This window comes from Rana temporaria, chromosome 6 (assembly GCF_905171775.1).
Source record: "Rana temporaria chromosome 6, aRanTem1.1, whole genome shotgun sequence".
Classification (NCBI taxonomy): Eukaryota; Metazoa; Chordata; class Amphibia; order Anura; family Ranidae; genus Rana; species Rana temporaria.
The window spans coordinates 153,233,203-153,259,280 of NC_053494.1; the positions used below are offsets into that span (position 1 = coordinate 153,233,203).

The 26,078-nt window shown below is 43.2% G+C and overlaps 1 protein-coding gene across 1 annotated transcript; it reads right to left on the reverse strand.

The window, feature by feature from the left end:
• Positions 1-130: 130 nt before the first annotated feature.
• On the reverse strand, positions 131-21,837 carry NUP35 (nucleoporin 35). The gene is made up of 9 exons (XM_040357627.1): positions 21,705-21,837; positions 18,068-18,223; positions 13,755-13,882; positions 12,274-12,337; positions 10,404-10,545; positions 8,658-8,727; positions 8,445-8,573; positions 5,107-5,268; positions 131-885 (listed from the first exon to the last, which is right to left on the reverse strand). The coding sequence occupies exons 1-9, from the start codon at positions 21,769-21,771 to the stop codon at positions 808-810; spliced, it is 996 nt and encodes a 331-aa protein (XP_040213561.1). The 5' UTR covers positions 21,772-21,837; the 3' UTR covers positions 131-807.
• Positions 21,838-26,078: the final 4,241 nt, after the last annotated feature.

Below are 26,078 nucleotides of genomic sequence, written 5' to 3' on the forward strand. Positions count from 1 at the left end.
CTCAAACAGGTGTTTTTGCTTTGTGGCAGGCAGAATATTTTTAATTATATCATATTTTCATCCAAAATAGAGTGGCCATTAACAGTATTGCTTCAGCATACAATATATTTAAAAGAACACAGAGAGAGTATTGCGTGATAAAAAAAACTTGCCGTTCACAGATTTATTAGAAAAGGGTAAAACAGTTCCATATATTAAAGCAGTATACATTCAAAAAATGGAGGGGGAGGGGGAGGAGTAAGCACTCTTAAAATCATTTATGGTATAAAACAGTACAACGGAAAGACATGGACACAATTAAATCGAACACCAAGAAAACCTTATTTTGAAAAAGAATGGATGAAGGTTAGAACTTCCATCACCAGGACAGAAATAGACAATTTCTCCAGTTGGGGACACAGAGCGCAAGAGAAAGTTTTTGTTGCTGTATGCCTCCCAATTGAGAGGGGTCCTAACCCTTCCCAACTTTATCCAAAACCAAGTATTTAGCTGGAGTTCTACTTTAAATTAGTAGTGCATTTGTTTGCATTGCATTGCATTATTCAAAGGACAGGCAGAGAAGACTAGATTTATGTAAAAATTTGAAATTGTCCATCAGAATTGATATATAAACGTATCCTTGATGTTAGTCTCGATAATGCAAAATGGGTTGATGGCAAGGTGGCAAAAATGGTCAGAAATTCATTTCCCCCCTATCTATACAAAGAAAAGGCAAGTCTGGTGTATTTTTGAACTGCCAAATGTGGTTATAGAACTAACCAAGAGCCATGGCAGTGAATTCAGTGTATTTTATTGGCTGCGAACCAGCTACCATCCAAACACGTATTCCATAGCTTTAGATACTAGACCTTCATCTTTTTTAGGCGTCTGCTTGTCAGATAACACCTGCAAAAAATAAATACACAATATCTTAAAATAGCTACAGTAATTAGACAGCCCTATGTTTTATACAAACTTATAAAAACAGCTTAGAGAGATAAGAACGCCAATAAAGGGCATGCAGAAACTTAAAAAAAAAAAAAAAAACACATGCAGATTTAGGATTACTAGAAAAACAAAAATGGCAACAGAATTTTGATACACAAAAACTAAAAACAAAATAATATTCCTTGATGGCCTCCACATACCGTCGCTCACCTCGGAGCACAAGGACAGCCTGGAAGCCCCAGTTACTGATGGGGAGGTGCTAGGAGTGAATGACTTTTAAGACTGGCCCAGACAGTCCCTACAACAAAACTTTCTCCAACACCCTAGTCCTGCATTTGATGAAATTCATTAACACAAAGACGAAGGGAGACCCACTTGATCCCCAACTCAATACTGCATTCATTGCAGTAATACCCAAGCCAGACAAGAATCCGGAAGAGGTAGGCAATTATCGCCCCATCTCACTTATTAACAGCGACTTAAAGATCCTAACTAAAATCTTGGCTAACCGCTTGGTTACCTTTATTAGCACATATATACATAAGGATCAAGTGGGCTTCATCCCGGGCAGACAAGGCCCAGATCAGATTAGGCAGCCAATAGATGTATCCATTCTCCAAATTGGGAAGGGTGCGCTAAACAATCAGGAATGCTCCTATCATTGGACCTGCAAAAAGCATTCAACTCGGTCTCCAGGCCCTACATTATTCGCCATTCTGGAATGTTGGGACTTTGGCCAGCGTTTCATGCAGGGCTGTGGAGTCGGTAGATAAATGTTCCGACTCCTCAGTTTTATGTACTTCCGACTCCGACTCCTCTGTATTAATATGCAAATGTATTTTATACATTCCTTGAGGGAAAGAAACGCAACCTACCACAGGACTACTGGCTGGGAAGCCAACAGTCTACTGTATTGCACAGTTTAAGCAAAAGACAATCACAATGAAAGCAAAGCTTTATTATTATTTTTTTATTAATCAATCAAGTGGCTGGATAGTAGCAGCAGGCATAAACATCAGGAACAGGATCTTTACCAGTTCAAAAATACAAACCACATTATTTGGTTGTTTTAGAACAAAAACAAAGCTTATCTATAATGAACCAAAAACAAAATCTGTAAAACCTAGAAATGGTTTATATTAATCTTGAAATGTAGTTATAGGCTTAGCAAATGCAAATCAATTCAATGTAGAGTTCTAAGGAAGAGAATTGCCTCTGCCAGATCCTCTTTCATAGAGGCTCTTAAGTCAGACTTTATTATTTTTAGGGCTGAAAATAATCTTTCGACACTGACTTGGGTGGGTGGCGTTGCAGTAACTATTCTGGCCACATCACTAACGATCTCTGGATAAACAAGGATGGCTTCTTCAACAGTAAGTTTTGATGAGCGATCATACTTTTCAACTTCTTTTAGTGCTTTATAAAACTCCTGTTGGAATTTTTTTATTTGGACACTTACTGGTTCTCTAACATGCGTTCTCTGTAAAAGCAGAACACAACACTATGGAAAGTATAAGTATTGCAGCTCCTAATTGTGCGTTGCGTGCCATATAGTGAAGCACATGAAAAGCATGCTTCTTCACGGTCACTTAACGTGTTCGTTTTGCGGTTACGTGAGGCACTGCATGCATTGGTCTTTATTCTTATGCCGCGTACACACCATCACTTTATGTGATGAAAAAAAATGACGTTTTTAAAAACGTCACTTTAATTGACTGTGTGTGGGGGAAAACGTCGTTTTATGTCTTGTAAAAAACGACCAAAAAAAATTGAAGCATGCTTCAATTTTATGTGTCGTTTTTCAAAAGTGCACTTTTTACTTCACAGAAATTGACCGTGTGTAGCAAAAAACGTCGTTTTCTAAGACGTTTTTTCATCCACGCATGCCCAGAAGCTACTTATGAAGCGAGCTTCAATGGTAAAACGTGGTGGAACGTAACCTCGCTTTGCAAGAACATTGTGAGAAAACGATGGTGTGTAGGCAACTTCGTCTTTGAAAATTGAAGTTTCAAAAACGTCATTTTTTACTTCACAGAAAGTGTCGTTTTTTTTCATCACATAAAGTGATGGTGTGTACTCGGCATCACAGTGGAGAAGTCATTAATTATAACTTTTTGTGAATTGGGACATTTAGACTTGCTTTTTTTTTTTTATTCCAATCTAAATTTAGTAGGAGTCGGTGCATTGTTTGCAGACTCCGACTCCAGGTACCCAAAATTTCCCCCGACTCTGACTCCTCGACTCCGACTCCACAGCCCTGGTTTCATGGGCCTGATGTAAGCGCTATACTCTAACCCTACAGACCGTATACGGTTTCAAGGTTACTACTCCAATACAATATCTATAAAGAAGAAGGGGACGAGACAAGGTTGCCTATTGTCCACTAATTTTTGCAATAGCAATTGAAACGCCTGCCATATCGATTCACCAAAACCCGAAAATTAAGGGTGTTTCATGTGGCCCCCAAACCCACAAATGCAGCTTCTTTGCAGAGGACATACTGCTTTTTATCACCTCCCCTATAACCTCTTCTTAATTTATGCCAAATCTTAGACGCATTTGCTAGGATATCAGACCTACAAGTGAACTACACCAAATCCCAAGCACCAGTGGCTCTTTTACGAAAGTCCTTCAAATTTGAGTGGAGTGAGAATTCCATTAGATATTTGGGAATTAAATTTAACATCCAAGACTGAAACCTTATATGCATATAACTATCCGCCCATGTCCCATAAGCTAGAAGCAGACCTTAACACCTGGTCTAAAAATAACATGTCATGGTTGGGAAGGGTGAACTCGATTAAAAATGACGCTGCTCCCAAGACGGTTATATCTCTTCTGCTCTCTACCCATCCCCATCAGGGGGGACCATGGTAAATCCTTCAAAAGCAAACTGCTAAAGTTCACTTGGGGAAAGGTGGGCTATAGAATTCCTCAACGGGCTTTATACCTGCATAGAAGGAAGGGGGGTCTGGGCCTACCCCATCTCTACAAATACTACCAGGCTGCCAGACTAGCCCAACTATCAATCGTCTACTCAAGGTTTAAGAAACCCTACTGGTTTCAAAAAGAAAAACAAGCAGTTCCTTGTTTTACTTTAGACTTCCTGCTTTGAGTGAGTCTTCAGAGACAGGGCAAGCGCTTATGCAATACTAGCAGTTCTGGACCTGCAAAAGGCTCCCCAGCTAACCTTTACCAGAATGTAGTCTGGAAAGCACTTTAGGTGGTATCCAGTGCCCAAAGTCCATTTCCAGGCTACCCCCACAATGTCCAGTCAGGCCGCACTGGATATCTGCAATGTAGGAGAATCTAAAGCAATAATAAAAAGGTAAGGCTTTATTTAAAAAAAAAAAAAAAAAAAGAAGAACGAACTGGAAAAAAAAAGTAGGACAAAAAAACATTGTGCTAGCAAAAATAGGCTAGTACTAAATATAGCAGAGCTGAAGAGAAGATACTCATCATCCTAGGACACTAGTAGAAAAAAAATGAGGCATGATGGTAGTAGGCGGGGTTATCCAGGGCTGGCCTACAGTTTTTTTTGTTGCCAGTGTTTAGTCATCCTATAGGCAGGAATATAGCCTGAAGGTGAAAGACTTGCGTTTAACAAAAGCAGTTAAAGTACATACACAATTTTGGGTCACAAATATAAGGTATATTGTATATAAAGATAAGAAATGTTATGAAAGTTCCAGAACAAAAGTAAAAAAGGAACATGAATACTACGAGATTTTCCATTGCTTTTTGTTAAAAAAGAATCCGTAGCTATTATTCCTATTGTACACGCTGTATTCATATGCTTGTTTCAAGTCCATTGTCATATTTTACCCTCTATTGGTTCCTCACAAGAAAGCCCTACCCGAGAATGTCAGTGGAGGCCGATATTTGGCAAATTCTCAAAGCAAATGCCAATTGTCTGGCTGTAATGCAGACCCCTCTTGACCCAATATTTTGAGCCACTGACTCCAGATGTTCAACAGCCAGACAAATGGCATTTTCAGAAGTCCCTAATGTAGGTCTTAAACCTAATTTAAAAAAAGCCAAACCAACATAGTTACGTAGAAGTATGCTACACACTAATCAGAATATACATAGATTCATCATTACCGTTTAAAACAGCTGCATGCTTAGGTTACTATAGAGTTATCACCAAATATCCACCACCATCCCAAACAGACTTACCTGGTATTCACTAGTTGAAGCTTTATAAGCAGCAGCAAGAGGTCTCATTGTTGATCTTGGAGTAGACACTGCTTGGGTAGGGGTACCCAACGTCTTAATTGGTGGTGTGAAGAAAGAGTTGACTGAAGACAATGAGGTCTTTTCACCGCTTTCCATTATGCTCTAAAAATGAGAAAAATATACATATCACACGTGGTCAATGGCAAAGTGCATTTTACTCTAAATAACTATTACAGAATGAAGAACAAAAAATTATATATAAATAAATAAATAAATAAAACGCACCACACACATTCTCTTGCAAATTATCTGCATCTTTTTCCTCTCATATTTAGTTTTACATATTGGAGAATCCCAGCGATTGCCATTATAAAGCTTTCCCAATTTATACAGCCAGAATACATTAAACTGCACTAGTTAAGTTAGCCACCGAAGATGAATTACTGCTGGAAATACATTTTTAATAAATATAGTTCTTGGTTGTGGCAAATTGATTTCTTAGGCGTATCATACAAGGTTGCATACTAAGGGTAGTTCATACCTTAAGCCTTAGTTCACACTGACAGCGAAATTGAAATTGTGCGAGTCGAGCTGAACTCACGATTTTATACCCACGTCAGTCCGAATTCAGGGGCCATTTCAGAGACATCTGTGTGGGTTCCTGCACAGATGTCTATTGAAAAATTGCCAAAAGTAGTAAAGAAACTACTTTTGGGAATCTGTTTGGCTCCGCAAAATTGGCGTTGCACCAATTCAGACGGCACCATTGCCGGCAATAGCCTCCGATTTGAGATGCCAAAAATTGCATTTATGTAAACCTAGGCTTTGTCTCAAAATAGGACATGCCTTTTCCCTAATCCGCTACAGCTTTTCTACTTTTCGTCTTGTTAGTAAATGCCTTGCTGCAACTTCCTCCAACAAGGTGACATTGCCTTTGCATGTACTGTATGGAGCGTCAGTGTTCTTTTCACATTTCTATGTGAAAGCACAAGGAACGATGGCTCAGGCTTTACTGTCATGCATTCTCATGTACAAGTCGGGTACACAAACAAGAACTGGCCATAGCAAACTTGGAATTTAACTTCATGACTTGTACACATTCTAAAAACGTCAGATTAAAAATGCAGCATCTGTGCAATAATTGTTACAGTTTAAAAGGAAATAAATCATAACATAAGTGCAATATAATTGCACAAGTGCAAACAAAAAGTTAATATGCAGCCGATTTTCATCAGACGTCCTCCCATGAAGAGGGGCTGTATTAGAAAATAATGATCACATGCTTGGCAGCGCAATACCCATCACCACAAATAAAATGAAGGCTTACCAGAAATCCAGCGACCCCCCCTATTCAGGGAGCACAAAGCGCTTTGTTGGATGGGTAGTAGAGCTGCACGAGTAATCGCGGAGAGAATCGCGATTCTCCCTGCCCACGGTCTCCTCGTGGGATGACCCGCGATTCTTCTGTGTCACCGCTGGTTCCACGTAACCAGTGTGGAACGCAAATGGCGCCAAAATCGGAACCGACGTCAGCAGCCTGCACCGCTGGATGGATGCCTGGACTTCTCACAGTTCTGTACAACTGTAGTGTGTATCCATGCGCTACCCAGTGGTTGCCGGCGGTACTGCTTCTGATGTATAAAAAAAAAAAAAAAAAAAAAAAAAGTGATATGTCTATAATGTTAAAGACCATATAACTCCTATGAAAAAAGCAGAATCAAAGTTTGATTCTGCTTTTTTCATAGGAGTTATATGGTCTTTAACCACTTAAGGACCAGCCCATGTACATATACGTCCACAATATGGCACGTACAGGCACATGGGCGTATGGGTACGTCCTCGCCTATTAGCGGGTGGGGGGTCCGATCGGGACCCCCCCCGCTACATGCGGCGGTCGGGTCCGCTCGGGGAGCGATCCGGGACCACGGCGCGGCTATTTGTTTATAGCCGCTCCGTCGCGATCGCTCCCCGGAGCTGAAGAACGAGGAGAGCCGTGTGTAAACACGGCTTCCCCGTCCTTCACTATGGCGGCGCATCGATCGCGTCATTCCCTTTATAGGGAAGACACGATCGATGACGTCATTCCTACAGCCACACCCCCAAACAGTTGTAAACACATACTAGGTGCACCCTAACTCCTACAGCGCCACCTGTGGTTAACTCCCAAACTGCAACTGTCATTTTCACAATAAAGAATGCAATTTAAATGCATTTTTTGCTGTGAAAATGACAATGGTCCCAAAAATGTGTCAAAATTGTCCGAAGTGTCCGCCATAATGTCGCAGTCACGAAAAAAATTGCTGATCGCCGCCATTAGTAGTAAAAAAAAAATAAAAAATAAAAATGCAATAAAACTATCCCCTATTTTGTAAACACTATAAATTTTGCGCAAACCAATCGATAAACGCTTATTGCGATTTTTTTTACTAAAAATAGGTAGAAGAATACGTATCGGCCTAAACTGAGGAAAAAAAATGTTTTTATATATGTTTTTGGGGGATATTTATTACAGCAAAAAGTAAAAAATATTGCTTTTTTTTCAAAATTGTCGCTCTATTTTTGTTTATAGCGCAAAAACTAAAAACCGCAGATGTGATCAAATACCACCAAAAGAAAGCTCTATTTGTGGGGAAAAAAGGACGCCAATTTTGTTTGGGAGCCACGTCGCACGACCGCGCAATTGTCTGTTAAAGCGACGCAGTCCCGAACTGTAAAAACACCTTGGGTCTTTAGGCTGCATATTGGTCCGGGGCTTAAGTGGTTAACATTATAGACATATCACTGGTCTCTTTTTTATATATTCATATTTTCAGATAAATCACAGGTTTATTTGGGGGGGGGGGGGGGGGGGTCTGGCATTCCGTTTTTGAGAATCGTGATCTTTAGTCTAAGCAAAAGAATCGTGATTCTCATTTTGACCAGAATCGTGCAGCTCTAATGGGTAGCCTGCTGCCAAGCATGGGATCTTTTCCAATACACCCACCCTTAATGTAATGACTTCTGATGAAAAACAGCTGGATATGAACTTTCCTGTTTTGTTTGCACTTGTGATATTATATTGCACATACATTACGATTTAATTTTAAACTGTACCAATTATTGCACTTTATTATACCATATTTGGATGTATGCCGATCACGTGTTGTGCGATTCGCATGAATTGCACTTTGAAACATATTTCTTTGCACCCAATATATGGGTTATATTGCTCAGCTGCTGGCTATTTTATGTACCAAGCGTGGAAATCTATTTACACTCATTATAAAAGTCTGATAGAACGTTGAACAAATTTTTTTTTAAATTTAAACACACACAACCTTGCAAGCAAACAAGCTTACCTTATCTATGCAAGGCTTCACACCAATCATGATGCAGTCACCAAATACCTTGCCATCCTTACTTAAAGCCTTCCTGGCTTGTAATTTGGACTGATATTGCACATGCATCCAATTGCCAGTATTGGACATCTGTAAAAGAAGGGGAAAATTACCATCCACATACATTAACTAGCATTAAGGAAGGTGGTCCAAGGACCTAACACACACACTTACCACATGTTTTATTATATTCCCATACTGTGCAAACTGTAACAGAATATACGATGCCGAGGCCTGTGGAAACCTAAAAAGTGCAAACATTTTCAAATTAAAAAAGGTTTCAAATATTTAAAATAAATGCCAACATCAACAGGACCGATCTCCATATCAGCCCACTAAACCTACAGTAGGCATTAGTGATGGCTCAGTCACAAAATGTGCACTGATATCACAAATCCTTTTACGGTATTTGTCACCCCTATGCACTAAGCCATACGAGTATAACTCAGACCTAAAGAATGACCATTTTGTAATTATATGTGTATCAGGGCAACAATGTTTTTATTACATATGCAAGATCGGTTTCCTTCTTGGCAGTGCTACATAAGGGTTGAGCTTTTCTGCTTCTTTACACAATGTAAGTCTAAGAAGGCCTACTCCCTGCAAACAATGCACTGAGAGCGACCGATTTCTTTTCACCAGTTGCTGAAAAGGGAGGAAGAGTGATCTGCAAATTGAGTGTTCGCTCATTCCAGTGGCTAATGTGTATTTGAGATGTGCAGAATAGCATTAAAAAAAAAAAAAAAAAAAAAAAAAAAGTGAAAGTCATCAAAAATGACTACTGGTAAAAACTGAAGCTATGTGAGGACATAAAATACACTGTGCAAAGTTAATCAATGACTTACAAAAAGTAACAGATGGGGAGTTCTGGCTCTTCCTAAACATACATTTGCAGCAGGTTTTGTTTCAGGTCTTACTTGAAAGAACTAAAGCCAGACAAAAATAGCATTTTCCAAAAAGGTAGCGAGCAATGGCAGCCCTCATTTCTCTCTAGTGACAAGTGTACTCTTGGCAAAAGGTTAAAAATATTAGGGCTGCAACGAACACTTTTCATAATCAAAGAGTTGGGCGATTGTTTCGATTAAATCAAATAAAAACCTCAAAAAAAGTGCTACGTCCAATTTAGTTGATATATAAAATTTACTAAAGGACAATTTATTCTTGATATCTATACGCAGTGGTAAATTTAAATAACCAGCTATATGGTTAGGGAACAAAATATCTAATCCTCTCTGAGAACAAACAAAATAGATCTATATACACTATTAGAGGGTGAATCTGGTACATATCGCAGATTTTCAGACATAATATATAATTATGCATGACATGCCCCCTTGTAATAGGCAGGTGGCTTGCTAAAAGCTCCCTGTGCCTGCTGTCACTTGGCCATACACGTATAGGATTTTCATTTGAGAATTTTAGTTTTAAGAAGATTCATTTGATTTTCTAATTAGTGGGGTCAAATTGATGTTGGCTTTCAACCAGTTACAGGAAATTTTAAAGAAGCAAAATAGAAAAAAAAAAGCAGCCACACTTTTCTTGATTGAACAGAGATGCAGTGAGGCAGAAGGAAAGCATGTACACATGCCCTGTGTACTATTTTTGGACATGTGTAGAATGCACAGTGCCCACAACTGGTAAAGACCCAGAGACCAGTGTTGTGCAGAATATAATTTTGTATCTGGAAAATCTACAGTGCATTGCAGAACATTAACGTATACAAAATATTCGGTTTAAAAATCCCTCCTGTATTCATCCCTCGTCACTCATAACAGTCAACCAGCGACACATCACTGTTGCAAATCGATAAAGCATATTTAAAAGATATGACACACAAAGACAGACATTATCCGATATTCCCTGAGGGAGGGAAAAAACATTTATGGAGACAGGGGAAAAAAAAAAAAAAAATCATCTCACCCATAGACAGTCACCCATGTATCATCCAGCTGGTCTTCGGATGTCAATGCATCGCCTTGTGTATAAAATGGATCTAGCTGAGCAGGTGACAGGGTCGCTTTTCTACCCTGATTGATGGTTGCTGGGCTAAAGACGCTTGAATCTGTTTACAAGCAATGAAACATTTTACACACAGGCAACATTTTCTAACTCGCTTTCAAAGACCATAATCACAACATTATCTCAGTGTGTGCATTTGGGGCCACTCGCATGCCACTGCAAGCCTGTCATATTAGGACAAGCAGTGGTGTCTGTACAGTCATGGATTCCTCAGAAATATGGACTACCTTCATGCAGCTGCATAAACAATGCGCTCATTCATGCTGTACAGGCCACAGTGCTTGTGTGAATGAGCCCTTGATATTTTCATTAAAGCGCAAACCTGATTCATAAATCATACTTCTGATTAAGTCAGGGCTATATTGACGCAAGCTACTAAGAGGCTAGCTTTAATCAGCTTGACAAAGCTTTGCAATAAGAGGATACTTTTAGGTAATTTTTTGAGAGCCAGCCATTAACTGACTGCCACCCAAAACGTAACTAGTTTGCAAATCCAGTAAAACCAAAGCTTTCTCAGAACACCGACAACTATGCATGCCCAGGTTTTGTTTAAATGTGATTGCAGAACAATTCTGATCAAATAGTTGTGTAATGAATAAGCACAAGCTCTGCAATTGCAGAATCCTGTTTTTCCCCACTGAACTCTTGCATCATAAGGGTTTGCTTCACTTGGTCCTAAATACAGTCACTTTATTTACAACAATTGTGCACATGATTTGTAAATACTCATAAGAAGTTAGATGAGCATCAGGCCACATTTTTATGAATCGGTCACACAAAAATAACGCTAACCCCTTTACATACAGGAATCTAATGTTTCTATTCATTATTTAACCTATGAAGTGCATAAATGGATAAAAACCTATATCAAATCAATATTTGTGGTCTTCACCCCTTGCCTTTAAAACCCAACTTCAGGAAAAGCAATCTTTCAGGTTTTTCTAACTGATAATCCCATGACACCCAAAAAGGTGTCGGAGGAGGGAAGGAAGGAATTGGGAGAAGGGCATAAAGTGGAACTTCCCCTTTAAAAGGAAGATGGAGTGATATAGATCTTTGTTATTTTGACCACCTACATTTTTACGTGCTTAAAAAAAAAATCATACCTAGCTTTACCCTTCTATGCAATGTTAAGTAGGGTACTATAGAGTTATGTTTACTGTAATTAACCCTGTCTGTACTGTGATGGCAGATCTCAGAGGGTTAGAAGAGCGTTTCTCAACTCCAGTCCACAAGAAGCCCCAACAGGTCATGTTTTCAATACTTCCCTCAGATGAAACAGGTGTGGAAATTACTAAGGCAGTGAAACTGATCAAAAAATCCTGTGCAAAAACAATGGAAAGCCTGACCTTTTAGGACGCCTTGAGAAACACTGGGTTAGAGATCTCACAGCTTGGGTGTTACATTGTACGTAAATACACTGATTCAGTTTGTCCTTCCTATTATGCCGCGTACACACGATCGGTTAAACCGATGAGAATGGTCTGATGGACTGTTTTCATCGGTCAAAACCAATCATGTGTGGGCCCCATCGGTTATTTATCCATAGGTTAAAAAAAAAAGCAATCTTGTTTAAATTTAACCGATGGACACTTTGAAAGTGCCCCAAATAGCTTATAGTCCTGTATAGAACCTGCTCCAAACTAGACAGGTAAAGTTTTAAAAAAAATTTTTTTGACGTATGCTATGTGAATGGGAACACAAACATGTGGTTGGGATTGATCTGAAAACTATTAAGTTCTGCATTAAAATGATTACTATTCAAACTTACGTGCACCTGGAGTTGACGGCATGGCACCAGAAAGGGGAGTATGTAGCGAAGAAAAGCTGGGCTGCTGGAGAATGAAGAAAAACAAAATACACTTAAAAAGGAGCAGACAAGAGTTCCTTACAGACTAAATGAGGGAAGGGTTCCTCAACCTATTGTTATGAAGAACAGAACCGTAAATACCGGTCTGAAGTGGACTGACACATGTCTCAGCAAGCTGCCGAGAGCCTGAGATGGCAGCTTCACCCCCTCCACAGCCCAGAGATCCAATGAGCGAGCAGAGAGCTGCGACAGAAAGTCTATAGCTCTTCTCACGGAGCTCCTGAAAACCGAGCAATCGTCAGTGTTCGATCGCTTGGTTCTCAATGTGGAGGCACCAGGGGACAGATGCAGCATTGGACCGATGCTGCATCCATCAAGGCAAGTAGGATTCGTCAAAGAAAATCCTTTACTTCTCTTTTAGGGACTTAAAACCACTTGACTTGACAAATGAACCCAACGGTCTTTCTATTGAGCCAGAGCACACATGTCCAGGCTGACCACAGGGTTTTTTTTTTTTTAACCGAGTCCCGTACTTTTTTCAGTCCATTCCTGGTGCAAATTTAAGTGTCATACACCGTAAAAAAATTGCACCTGAACTGGCGAACAAAAAAACACACCAAACTCCTTTATATATTAAAAAATTAAAATAAAAACACACGCAAGGAAACTGCCTGGACATACGTGAACCAAGCATAATGCATTTTACAAGGCAATGCTTTTAAAAATGCATACAAAAACGTACATTTTTGCATATGCATTTTCATGTGCAGTATGGTGTAAAAGGACCTGTAATACGTGCCTATGTTCTATTTGAAGCTGGTGCCATGACCACTGCCCCAAGTTTCCGTTCTTAGATGGCTCCTTTCTCTTGCAGCAACCTATGGAGCCACCTTTGCATGTAGGGACTAGGACTTGTGTCTCCCTCCACTGTGTGCATCAATAGAAAAAAAAAAACAGTCCTATAGCCTACACCAAGCTAGCAGACTGCCTTGAGACTGTCTGGTCTCCTGTTAACTCTTTGTAAAGAATGACATCCAGAGAAGCGACACTGGGAGAGCAGAAGCATCAAAAAGTTATGAACTGCAAGTACTGGGGCAGGTATTTTAACAAATAGCTTACTGGGAAATATTTGTGTGCTTAATATATGTTAAGCTAAAATCTGCCAGGGGGTTGATATTACTTTAATACTTGCTAATGAAGAAACCACAGTTCTGGGCTCCCTTCCACAAACAGCACATGATCTAGTATAGAGGCATTGGTCATGTGATAACAGCTGAAAGGAAAGGTCACAGTTCAGCCAGAGCAGTTGGTGGGCCAGCCTCTGATTATCAGTCCTCATGTTCACTATGGCTGCAATACTACTACTAATAAAGCGTGATCTGTTGACCAAGAAGGGAGCTTACAGCTACATTTAAGCAAAATCTAGACGATGGTGAACTTACCAGTTTTCTGGAATTAAGAGGTGTAGACCCAAGACCTGGACTTGAGACGTCGTCATAAAGGCTTTTAACTGGAGGAGCACCGCTCTTATCTTTATGAGATGGTAGTACAGGCTGATGAGGGGAGCCACCTAAAAAAGGTTAAAAACATATTAGGGGGTGCCCATCTTCACTGGCCTCACGATTCGATTATCTGGTCAACGATTCAATTCGATTAGATTCCGCGATTCATCAAGATTACTGACGCGCTCCCACTTCCGCTTGGGCCACCTAGGCGGCCCTTCCTCCCTGCAATCTTCAGGGACACATCACAGGTCCCAGAAGATTGCCCGGCTATGCAGGACAGCGCAGTGAGACATGCGCACCCAGCTGGGAAGCTGCAAGCTGTCACAGTCGGATGCCCATAGTATTATTGCCAGCGCCGTAGACAGGCAGGGGAGAGAATAGACTGTTCGGGTGGCCACGTCGCTGGATTGTGGGACAGGTGAGTGTCTTTTTATTAAGTCAGAAGATACACTTTTTTGTAGCTGCTGACTTTTTAAACAAAAAATTCCCGGCCTCCTAGGTGCTCCATGCCAGCGATCTTCTGGGACACAACAGTTGCTCAGTGGAGAAAAGGGGCCATGGAGGAGCGGCCGTCTTAGGCACTCAGCAACTCGCTAAGAGGGTGAGCCGGGTGTCAGTCCAGGAACCTGGCAGATTCAGACTTCCATTGTCGGAGGAAACGGTACCTGGACTGATAATCGGTGACTTCAATCCGCTCTTTGCTAAGAAAAAAATAAATAAAAAAATCACAGAAGTGCAAAACGAATTGCCCTCCTGTGATCCCTGGGAGAAGTACAGCCAAACAAGCTTTGGCTATATGTCTTCTTTAAGTGTATAGAATACAGAAGGATGTCGGGCAAGACAGCTGTCGAAAAGTTGGTTTTCTGCCACAAACACCTAAAGTACTAAACTGATTACACATTTTTCCCCACAAAGCATACAGTACATTTCCCTTCTAAATGTGTGCAGTATGTCTGCACTGTACTAAATACTTTATCACACACAACTCGTGTTCTGAAGGAAAACAGTGAATTGTCAGAGGTCCAAGGCAGATGGTTTATAAAAAGGGAAAGAGTGGCACCCAAGATCGCTAAATAAGTCAACAAGAGCTGCATCAGTACAAGTGACCTTTCACAGCCAATGTTTATTTTAGGATGCATAGGATACATACTAAGCTACAAGAATGGTATCAGTGAACAGCTGGAGGACTGGCTGCATCTGAACCAGCTTCAGCAAACACTGCTCCCAGTACAACTGGCCGGAGGACGTTGCTGTCACTTGCCACAATATATAAAATACACCAGTTGTTTTGTTCTATGATCTCATACGGAAATGCTATCCAGAGCTCTTCCCTCAATATATGCACTCCCTGTTTGCAAAGAATTTGAACATCCTCTGTCAGAATACCACATTGCAATGCCTAGTGGCCGAGGGCACAACATATCACATGTGAGTAGAGGGGTAGTAATCCACACAGGAAACATGGGTCTCCACAGACATACAGGGGATGATTTACCAAAACTGATTTACCAATCAGCTTCCAGGATTTATTGTCAAAGCTTAATTGAACAAGCTAAGATTAGAAGCCGATTGACTATCATTGCACAGCTGCACCAGATTTTGCACTCTCCAATTTTAGTAAAATCAACCCCACAGTAAGGCCCCTTTCACACTGGGGCGGGGTCAGCAGTAAAGCGCCACTACTTTTAGCAACGCTTTACCGTCAATTTCGCGGCGCTATTCGTCTGCTAGCGGGGCGCTTTTACCCCCGCTAGCAGCTGAGAAATGGTTAAAACCACCGCAAAGCGCCTCAGCAGAGGCTCTGTGCCGGCGGAATAGCCACGGTGCCTATTGATTTCAATAGACCGGAGCATTGTACACAACGCTCCAAAAGATGCGGCTAGCGGACTTTTACTATCCTGCCAGAGCACCGTTCCAGTGTGAAAGCCCTCTAGGTTTTCACACTGGAGAGACGGCAGCGGCTTTTTCAGGTCGCTTTGCAGGCGCTATGTTTAGCGTTATAGTGCCTGCAAAATGACACAGTGTGAAAGGGGTCTAACCACTTTAGGACAGCTCCAGGCAGAACAGCATTATCAGATAATACAACTACAGCTTATGCTCTCATCTTTTACACCATATGCAATTTCTAATGATGTATCTGACATTATTTTACTCAAAGTGGTTGTGAAGTTCTGTTTTTTACCTAAAAGCATTCTCTGCCAAGGCATGGATGAGGGATAGGGCCCCAACGTTGGAGGAATGGAAAAGGGATGTGAACACCACTCTTCCCTATAGGAAGATGATTTACATTCATAGGGGGAGCCCACAGAAGTTCTCCAGTGTTTGGGACAGGTGGCTAGAAGATGGGGAAACATGTACGGTGTGAATATCTGGCAGAGGAAGAGGGAAAGTGGAATTAGGGTGGCATGGTTGATTTGGTGCATGTACTGGGTTTATGGAACGTATGGGGTATCTTCTCCTATGTGTGATAAGGTTGAACCCTTGTGTAAAGGGACTGATGTGAAACGGTATATGAACCTACACTGTAAATTGTATATCTGCAGATCTGTATCAGGCATCGCTTAATGTTAATCAAATGCCTAACATGTATGTGCCTTTTATTTGTAACATCTCAATAAACTTGGTTTTGAAGTTAAAAAAAAAAAAAGCATTCTCTGCATTAAGGTAAAACGCTTCCATGATCAGCTTGCCTCCCAGCCCCCTAACGCTCCAGTCACACCAAGGCATTTTTTTCATGCTTTTTGCTGAATTATTTTTTTTTTTTTTAACATGGGTTCCTATAGAACAGGGATATGCAATTAGCGGACCTCCATCTGTTGCAAAACTACAAGTTCCATCATGCCTTTGCTTCTGGGTGTCATGCTTGTGGCTGTCAGAGTCCTGCTTTGCCTCATGGGAATTGTAGTTCTGCAGAATCTGGCTGGAGGTCTGCCAATTGCAAATCCCTGCTATAGAACATGCATTTTTTGGAAAACATCTGGGACTTTTTTTTTTTTCTTCTTTTAAAAACGCAAAACTGTGCTTTTTTTGGTTCAATATATTTCAATTGAGAAGCTGCAGAAAAGCATGTAGTGAGTTTTTACCTCGTTAACGTGATTTTGCATTTTTAAATCTGCCCAACATATTTCTGTTTTCGCCTAGCACAGCGTTTTAACATGGAGGAAACCTTGAAATAAGATTTAAGTCGGAGGGAACCTCACTGAGAATATAGTACATATACAGCTCATGGTATATTAGCATGAGCAGTCAGTTGAGATATACTTTTTTTGACACAGCGCTTCTCAAAATGTTTTTCAATAATTAAAATGTAACAAAAAAAAAAAAAAAAAAAAAGGACAACCAACGCAAAAAGGCAGTGAAAATTATACTGCTCCTTCAACTGTATATTGGAAACGTGTTGCCTTACACTGGTGGTCAGTGTAGTACCCACTTAAATTGGTGGTTAGTGTAGTGCTCTTTTTAGGCTGGTGGGGTGTGCGAAAAGGGCCTTCATTACACTGGTGGTGAATGGGAAAAAATACATTAAAAAAAAGCACCCTTTACAAGTGGCCAGTTTAAGACCCCTTTCACACTGGGGCGTTTTTCAGGCGCTTAAGAAGCTCCCTCAATGAATGGGAAGGGGGCTTTAGGAGCGGTGAATTCAACACTCCTAAAGCGCTGCAAAGAAGCCGCTTGCAGGACTTTATGACGCCCTGCCAGCACAGCGCCTCAGTGTGAAAGCACTCTGGCTTTCACATTGGGATTGCAGCTTCTTTCAGGCACTTTAACGCTAAAGCGCCTGAAAAACGACCCAGTGTGAAAGGGGTCTAAAGAATTTTCTCCTTACAGCCAGCTTAAAAGACAACTGATGTTGATGGTTATGTATCTGAAATTAAAAAGTAGCTTATGGGAACCCAACAACAACTACTAGGGCACCACTGAATCCTGGTCGAGAAAGGACGGTCTAGAGTTCATAAGCAAACCACTCCTTCACCCCATTTGGTGGAATAATGGAGTGAAGCATGGTGCCTTGCCACAATGAATAATATGGTTAAATGAAGACGAGTGGCCACAATGTTCATAATTCTCCTTGGCCAGACCCTGTCCTCAACTTGACACAAGCAACAATTTGTACCAGTAAGGAGGACCAAGCTAGTGAAGAATGTGGAAGCCCATGGCCAAGAGACCTTCTTTTCTCAATGGAAGCATGCACCATTGCCCATTACAGAGGTCAAATAGCATTAGTAAATTTGAAAAGCATTTTCTACTACCTCCAATCATAGGGGAACGTAGCTCCATTACTCCCATGGATGGCCGTGGCTGTGGCGTTACTGGTGTTGGTATATCTCCCATTAGGAAACCAGGTAAAAACTGGGCACCGACTCCAGATTTTGGAGATGTTGGTGATCCTAATGCCATTGGTTCACCTGGAGAAAAAAAAATAATTAGTAGACAACCAAAAATGATTTAAAAACAGCTAACAGCCAATTAAGTACTTAACAGCCAAAAGTAAGCTACACGAGAACCTCAAGTAGAACTATAAGCACCCCCCCTTCCCCCATTTTGGATAGAACATGGGAGGGTTATAAAACCATCTGATACCCCCACCCCCCCATCTGTGCCCCATTGCAGAGAATTTCCTTCACTTCCTGTCCCAAACAGGAAGTGAGAGGAAATCTCTGCAAATAAGGGAATTCCTTGGGGAACCCCAAGTCACCAAAACTAATGTCCCCATTGGAAGATTTCCTTCCCATTACTTTTTTAGGTCCAACACAAAATTTGGGATTTTCTGTTATTTTAAGCCCAGGTTCACACTGAGCTCTGGCAATGAAGCCATGTTAGTTCAGCTGAACTCGCACGATTTCACTCCTGCCTGTCAGCCCGGATTTTGGCCGCGATTTCAGAGACATCTGTGCAGGTTTCTGTTCAGGTTTCGTGTATATGCATTCAGAAATGTTCTATAAACACACATATGTCATTGCCAATGTGAAGGAGGTCTTAGGCCACTCAAAAATTTTACACCGATTCAGTTAGGTCTGCCACAATGATTCTGTTCCAAAGGGTCCAGTGCTGATCCGGCTCATACCGCGAGAGAACCAGAAGGAAGAATGGAGGACCACACACCGATATGCATAAGATCTAAAGATTTATTCCTTTTTGTTGCTGTAAAATGATAAAACCTTAAAAAATTATAAAAAAAAAAAAAAAAGTTATTTGAAAAAAATAAAAGGATTTCAAAGTGCAAAAAACATCCAAACAAAAACAGGGTTGGGGAGCTAGTGTTGACTTATTTCATGCCAACAGGCTCTTTTTCACAACTGTTACGATTAAAGTGGAGGTTCCGTCAATTATTATTTTTTTTTTAAAAAAGCCAGCAGCTACAAATACTGCAGCTGCTGACTTTTAAAATATGGGCACTTACCTGTCAAGCGCCCGCAACGTCGGCAGCCGAAGCCCAGCAATTGCTCGTCCCTCGGCTGCCATCTTCTATGAGGGAATCGGGAAGTGAAGCGTTGCGGCTTTGCTGCCCTGTTCCCTATTGTGCATGTGCGAGTAGCGCGGCGTGCCGTCACTGGTCCCTGCTCTCTCCCGGGAACAGTGCGTTTCCCAGAAGACAGCGGGGGGTGCGGGTAGGGGCGTGACTGTCGCAGGAGTCATCGGACACTTAAAGCAAAGTTCCACCCAAAAATAGAACTTCCACTTTTCGGAACACTCCCCCCCCCCCCCCTCCGGTGTCGCATTTGGCACCTTTCAGGGGGAGGGGGGTGCAGATACTGTCCAAGACAGGTATTTGCACCCCCCACCCCCCTCCCCCCTGAAAGGTGTCAAATGCGACACCGGAGGGGGAAGTGTTCCGAAAAGTGGAAGTTCTATTTTTGGGTGGAACTTTGCTTTAAGTGTCTGATGGCGTGAAATGCGCCAACACTAGCTTGCCACCCTGCGTTTGTACGGATGTTTTTTGCACTTTGAAATAAACCTTTAGATCGGGGGGGTGTCAGCAACCTGTAGATCGCGGCCAGGTGACTGGTAGATCTAGGTCTGGGCTTGCTGACACGCCATTCCAGAGCATCAAACTGAGTACAATGCAGAGGATTACTACTTGTAAAGTTGGATCTGTAGTAGGGAGCAAGAGCCACACAAGCCGATGCCTCCTCCAGGCTCCTGTCCCATGCAGAGTGATACCAACTGCACTCCATTTCTTATCCTGGCTACCGGTCTCCAGAGTGGTGCCAGCAGCAGGAAAGATCTTCAGGCCAATGTGAAGCAATACACTGGGCATATTAGTATAGGGCTGCTTACACACTGATGCCCTGCGGTTTACCCACCCCGTGGATTCAGTGCGCCTACAGCTTTCCTGCGGGCTCTGCGCTTAACAATTGACTTCTATTATATCCTGCTGTTTTACCAACCCCAAACTATACGTGTGAACGAGCCCCAAGGATGCCAATGACGAATGCAACCAAGGGCTTAGTCACAAGCACTGCTGCTCCTCTGAAAAGCGATCCGAGTATGTGTGGACAGTAAGGATGAGCTCCGGCGTGTTTGCATTGAACACGTGCGGAGCACGCCAGGAAGTCGGCACCTGCGCTGCGCTAATCACAGCCAGGCAGACATTTCCCGATCTCTGCAGCCGAGCATCGGAAAATGTCTGCCTGGCTGTGATTAGCGCAGCGCGGGTGCCGACTTCCTGGCGGGCTCCGCACGTGTTCAATGTGAACATGCCGGAGCTCATCCTTCGTGGAGAGGTAGCGATGAGGCGATATGTTGCTTCCTCATTACCCCATTTAAACCCATGATTGCAACACAGTAGTACGGCAATTAGAGGTTTAGACCAGGTGTGAGGAGGCGACACTGTGCCCGGCGACCTTTGACTTCTCCCACGTTGTTCAGGTGGATCTCCAGCTCTTTAGGGTTGCCTACCCCTGCTATAGATCTTACACATATCCAAGTGCGGTCATTCAATCTTCATTCGTGTTAGGACCCCTTCCACATAGGTGACATTGCCGACTCGCAGATGATCAGGAGGCCATATTTTGCCTGTTTGCAGAAGGATTTCACATTGAAATTCGCCACAACCTGATCCTTAGACATGTTCGCAGTACAGCGCTGTGTAAGACAAAAGTAGATGGGCCCGGCGCCAGCAGTGTGTTAAAAACTTGCTGCTACTGCCCCTGCAGGAGGATCTAAACAGGAAGTTTATCATCACTGTGATTGGGCGCTTCTGACCATGTGACGGCCAATCACAAGAATGCAGCAGGGGCTGCCCATGACATCTTAGTGTTACGAAAGCTTGCAGCGAGCGCCCCGCACAGAAACGCTGTTCCTGATGTACACAGCCGCTCGCCAGTAAAGCCCCTCCCTCCGGTGGCTGCATATAGGTGTACGGCTGACAGGAACTAGTTAAGAATGCCCTCAACTGCCTAGTTTTACTGCACCCAACAACCATGTGAAAGGAATATGGAGTCCCCAAGCACAGCCCTGTTCTGGGAGTTTCTTACAGTGTGTGCTGGCCCAGCTCCTATTTATACAGCTGAAAGAGAATAGTAATGGGTGTCTCCTGAGTCTTCCAGGGTGGCGCCCCCCAGTGTGTGTATACAGGGAAGGTGAGAGAATCTTCAGGGAAGTGTGTAGTTGAAGTGAATGGTCTTGGTGACATGACAGGGGCTCTTTAATGAGCCTGAACTATGTGTTGCGATCCCGGCCTGTGATTGGCGGAGTGCTGTTCTTTCCTCTCGGGCCAGGCCTGTGATTGGCGGAGCCCCGCACACTCACTCTTCTCGGCCCGCATTGTGTCCCTCATCCTCGGAGCGGCACGTGTCGGTGACAGGGAAGGGCCATCACATGGCGCGCTACCGCCATACCCCGACTCTGCCTGCCCAGTGCCCACCATTCAGCGGCGCTACTCACCCAGCGGATCCAGCGAGAACGCGGCCATGCCCCTGTGTGCAGAAAGCACCGACTCACCCGACCACATTCAAACTCAGCGACTAGGAGGGGAAAATCAGCTGAGCGCCGGGAAGTCTAGGAGTTACGTCACTTCCGCAGAAAGACAGGTTTAAAGGATGCCGAGCAGCGCCAACTAGCGGGCATAATGGGAAGTGCATCGTGTGCTGGGAAGGGTCATTCTACACAGGAAGGAATTCTGTTCTATAGAAATGTCTGTAGGTTGGATCAGAGATCAGCATCCTGTGTGAGACCAGGATCTGTAGAATTACACAGTCACAGCTTCCATGGCTGACAAACTGCGCAGATCAGCGTATTTCTACGTTGGGTACAATTTATGTTCACATCAGCAATGTGTCCATCATGCACTGTGCGGCTTGTTTAACATCCTCAATACTGGCCACTTTCACCCCTTCCTGCCCAGGACAATTTTCAGCTTTTAGCGCTGTCACACTTTGAATGACAATTGCGCGGTCATGTAACGCTGTACCCATATGACATTTTTATAATTTTTTTTCCCGAAACAAATTAAAAAAAGACTGAACATTGTGAAAAAAAGTTTTTCGTAGTTTCTGTTACAAGACTTTTCCATTAAAGCGGGGTTTCCATTCGGTTTTTGAATTTTTATAAATATGACCTTTCATTTATCTTTCTTTCAATCTTTACATTACTGCTTACTACGTCTAAAAGTCCCGCCGTTCCGCCGAGTTATATTAAATAAATACCTTATATTTCTTTCTCCTCAGCCTTCCTGCGAATTCCCATTTTGCTTGTGGGCAATGTGAAACCCACAAGCAGTTGCTTCCTGGATTAGTTGGGATGCAGCGATGACGCGCCCGATCTCGCGCATGCGCAATACTGCTGCAGCGCCGCGCCGTCAATGACTTGGGTTGCCATCGCAAAGAGCGTCGGCTGCGGAAGTGTATGCCGTTGTGATGGCAACAGATCAACAACAAGCCGGTAGGGACCGTATAGGATAGACATTTCCTGCTCTGCCAGGTTTGGAAATGGCGCCGAGATGACTTCCTGCCTAGCAATAACGAGATTCTCGTACAGGGGAGGTGCACGGCTGAATGACTCCACATTTCCCAGGAGCATTAGCGCTGTTAGGAGCCGAGGTAGCTGACGTCAAGATCCTAGGTGGATAGGAAGGCAGATTTCGTGGTTCCGCATTTTTTTTTTTAGGTGTAATCTACAGTTTAAAGCAACATTTTTTTTTTTTGATGGAACCTCCACTTTAAGTAATTTTTTTTCACTGATGGGCGGTCATGAGGCTGCACTACTTATAAGCCGCACCGATGAGCACTAAGGCCTCTTTCACACGAGGCGGATCCGTTTCAGCGGAATCCGCCAGTTCTCCAGAAGATCGCTCTGCTGATCTCCGCTGAGCTGGCGGATGACAGGTCCGTCTCTGGTCACTGATTCCTATGGAGAGACCGAACGAAAATGGACAGCATGTCGGTTTTCGTCAGATCTTATCCGATCCGTAAAGACGGAAGGCGAATGTTTTGCCATACGTCTGTCTTCAGTGGATCAGATGGCAGACTAGTGTCAGCGGACACATCTGCGCTAACATCCGTCTTCCCATAGGAGTCAATGGATGGCTCGCTCAGGTCCGCCTGAAAAACAGACAGGCGGATTTGAGCGTGTTAAAGGGGCCTAATAAGCGGCACTGATGAGCACCAATAAGTGGCACTGATAAGCGCCACTGATGAGCGCCATTGATGAGCACTAATAAAGCACTGATAATTAGGGCACTTTATCAGTGTAAAGACTGTACTGAGAGCCTTGCTGGTTATTGGCTCTCCTTTCCTCACACAGACACAGCGTGAGGAAATGACTGCTGATAACCGGCAAGTCTGTTTACATGTGATTGGACATAGCTGATCACATGTTAAAAGGTTGCTGTGATAGGCCCTTTACCACGATCTGTGATCAGCTGTGCCCAAAAGACAGAGGTCACAGAGTGCTCCTGAGGGGGGTTGCGCAGGGGGCGGGGGGTTCTGGGAGGGTGTCTATGGGTGCCTTCCCAGAACTAGCCGACTGCACTGTAGCTGTCTCTAAGCTATAGAGTGGTATTAAAGTTGTTTAAAATAAAAGGTTCAGGCACGTTTTTAGCCACTTTTTCGCAAGTACAGCAGTACCCCATTCAAATTAATGGGCTGCTGTATTCGTGATGTACGTGCACACACACACACAATGGCCCGGATTCACAAAGCACTTACGCCGACGTATCTCTAGATACGCCGACGTAAGTATAAATGTGCGTGTCGTATCTGTGCGCCTGACCAACAAGCTGAGATACACATAAAAATAGGCTTCATCTCACCGACGTAACTTGCCTATGCCGGCGTATCGTGGGCGCATATTTACGCTGGTCGCATCTGGCGCTCCCATTGATTTTCTAGTCAAATATGGAAATGAGTGAGATACGGTGATTCACGAACGTACGTGCGCCCGGCGCATTATATACGTGGTTTGCGTAAGTCGTACGTCCGGCGTAAAGTTATTCCCCATAGATGAGGCGCAACCCATGCAAAGGTATGGACCAGGGAACACAAGCCGTCGTATTTTACGTAGTTTACGTTGTACTTGAATATGGCTGGGCATAGGTTACGTTCACGTCGTAGGCAGTGATCGGACGTATCTTAGGGAGTAGTTCCGACGTGATTCTGAGCATGCGCAATGGGATGCGTCCATGAGACGGCGCATGCGCCGTTCGTTATTCGTATCTGTCTGGAGCTCGGCCCATCATTTGCATGGGGTCACGCCTCATTTGCATGGCTTACACCCACTTCCACCTACGCCGACTTAAGCCTAAGAAACCCAGCGAAGATTTGGGAGGAAGTGCTTTGTGAATTCTGTGCTTGCCTCTCTGCGCTGCGTCGGCGTAGCGTAAAGAAGATACGCTACGGCGGCATAAATATGCGCCGATGTCTGTGAATCCGGGCCTATATGTTCAGTTTACATGTGAACAGCCTGTCATTGATTTATCCAGGCTTACACAGAGGCACACCTTCAGCTCTGCAGCCTTCATTGGCACTCTTATGACTCATACAATGTCTTGAAATATACTATACCCTGGTTTGAGTCTCTGGAGCCACTCCTCACCTGTGTTGACGATGGCGTGGGGTGCGAAGAATCTACATTTTATTTACTGTGTAGATTACCGGTATGTCTGGTTCATATATGCTTACCTTAAAGTGGATGTAAACCCAATTCATGAAATTTGAGCAGGGCACATATATCTTCAGTATTTTGTTATGTCTCTTCAAAGAGCTAAGTCCTGTAGCTCTCTCCTGACCTGTTCCAGTGTTATCAGCCTGATAACTCCTGACAAATTCTCGGACAGATCAGATAAAAGCAGCCTGAAATTTCTGTCCGAGGATGTTGCTATAAATAGATTAGCAGGCAGCTGGCCCTATTACAAAACACCTCTGAGAGTCTCTGCCTATGATGAGAGGGGGTGTGTGCCTTTCCTCCAATCAGCAATTTTAGCTATATTGGCTGTATTCCCAGACATCACACTCTGTGTTAAACCGGAAGAGAAAATCTCCTAACACGATCTGAACTTTCTAAACAGTATAGTGAGAGTGAGAGCCCCTGTCTCTGTAAAAATAAGTGTAAAATGGACACAGGACTCTCAAAGAGGCAGTTTGAGAAGTTCCAGCAGAAGATTTATGAGCAGAGAAAACTTTACTTTAAAGGAGTTCTCTAAGCTAAAACTTTTAACCCCCGCTGTGCCCGGGCTGTAAAACTATACAAAATAAACTTTCACTTACCTGCCTACGATCCCCCGTTGTTCCGATATCGCCGTCCCGTTCTCCGGTCCCGGTCTCTTCCACTTCCTGGGGGTCGGTGACTCACAGTGCGCTCAGCCTATCAGCGGCCGCGACGGGACATTGCTGCGGCCGCTGATAGGCTGAGCGCACTGTGAGTCACCGACCCCCAGGAAGTGGAAGAGACCGGGACCGGAGAACGGGACGGCGATATCGGAACAACGGGGGATCGTAGGCAGGTAAGTGAAGGTTTATTTTGTATAGTTTTACAGCCCGGGCACAGCGGGGGTTAAAAGTTTTAGCTCAGAGAACTCCTTTAAGTTTTTTCTGGATTTTGTAAGTCTGGATTGGGGCTGGAAAGACTTCAAAGATCATTGGGAGGGATGAAGTCGTCAGTCTTGTGTCTGGGCTTTCCAGAAGTTCTGCAGGTTGTGTGTGTGCCCAGGTGCACACACCCATTATAAGGCAGTGCTGAGCATAGCTCAGAGAAGGTGGGAAAGGAGTTGGTGCTGGAGCAGTTGCTGCAGACAGGAGGGAGGTGTGTTACTGTTTAAGAACC

Excerpts from the sequence above, each read along its gene's own strand:
- NUP35 (XM_040357627.1), bottom strand. The coding sequence starts at position 21,771 with ATGTGGTCGGGTGAGTCGGTGCTTTCTGCACACAGGGGCATGGCCGCG. Across the intron at positions 5,269-8,444 it reads TGAAGCCTTGCATAGATAAG|AGCATAATGGAAAGCGGTGA; the intron begins GTAAGCTTGTTT and ends TCTCATTTTTAG. Across the intron at positions 886-5,106 it reads CTTCAACTAGTGAATACCAG|GTGTTATCTGACAAGCAGAC; the intron begins GTAAGTCTGTTT and ends TATTTTTTGCAG.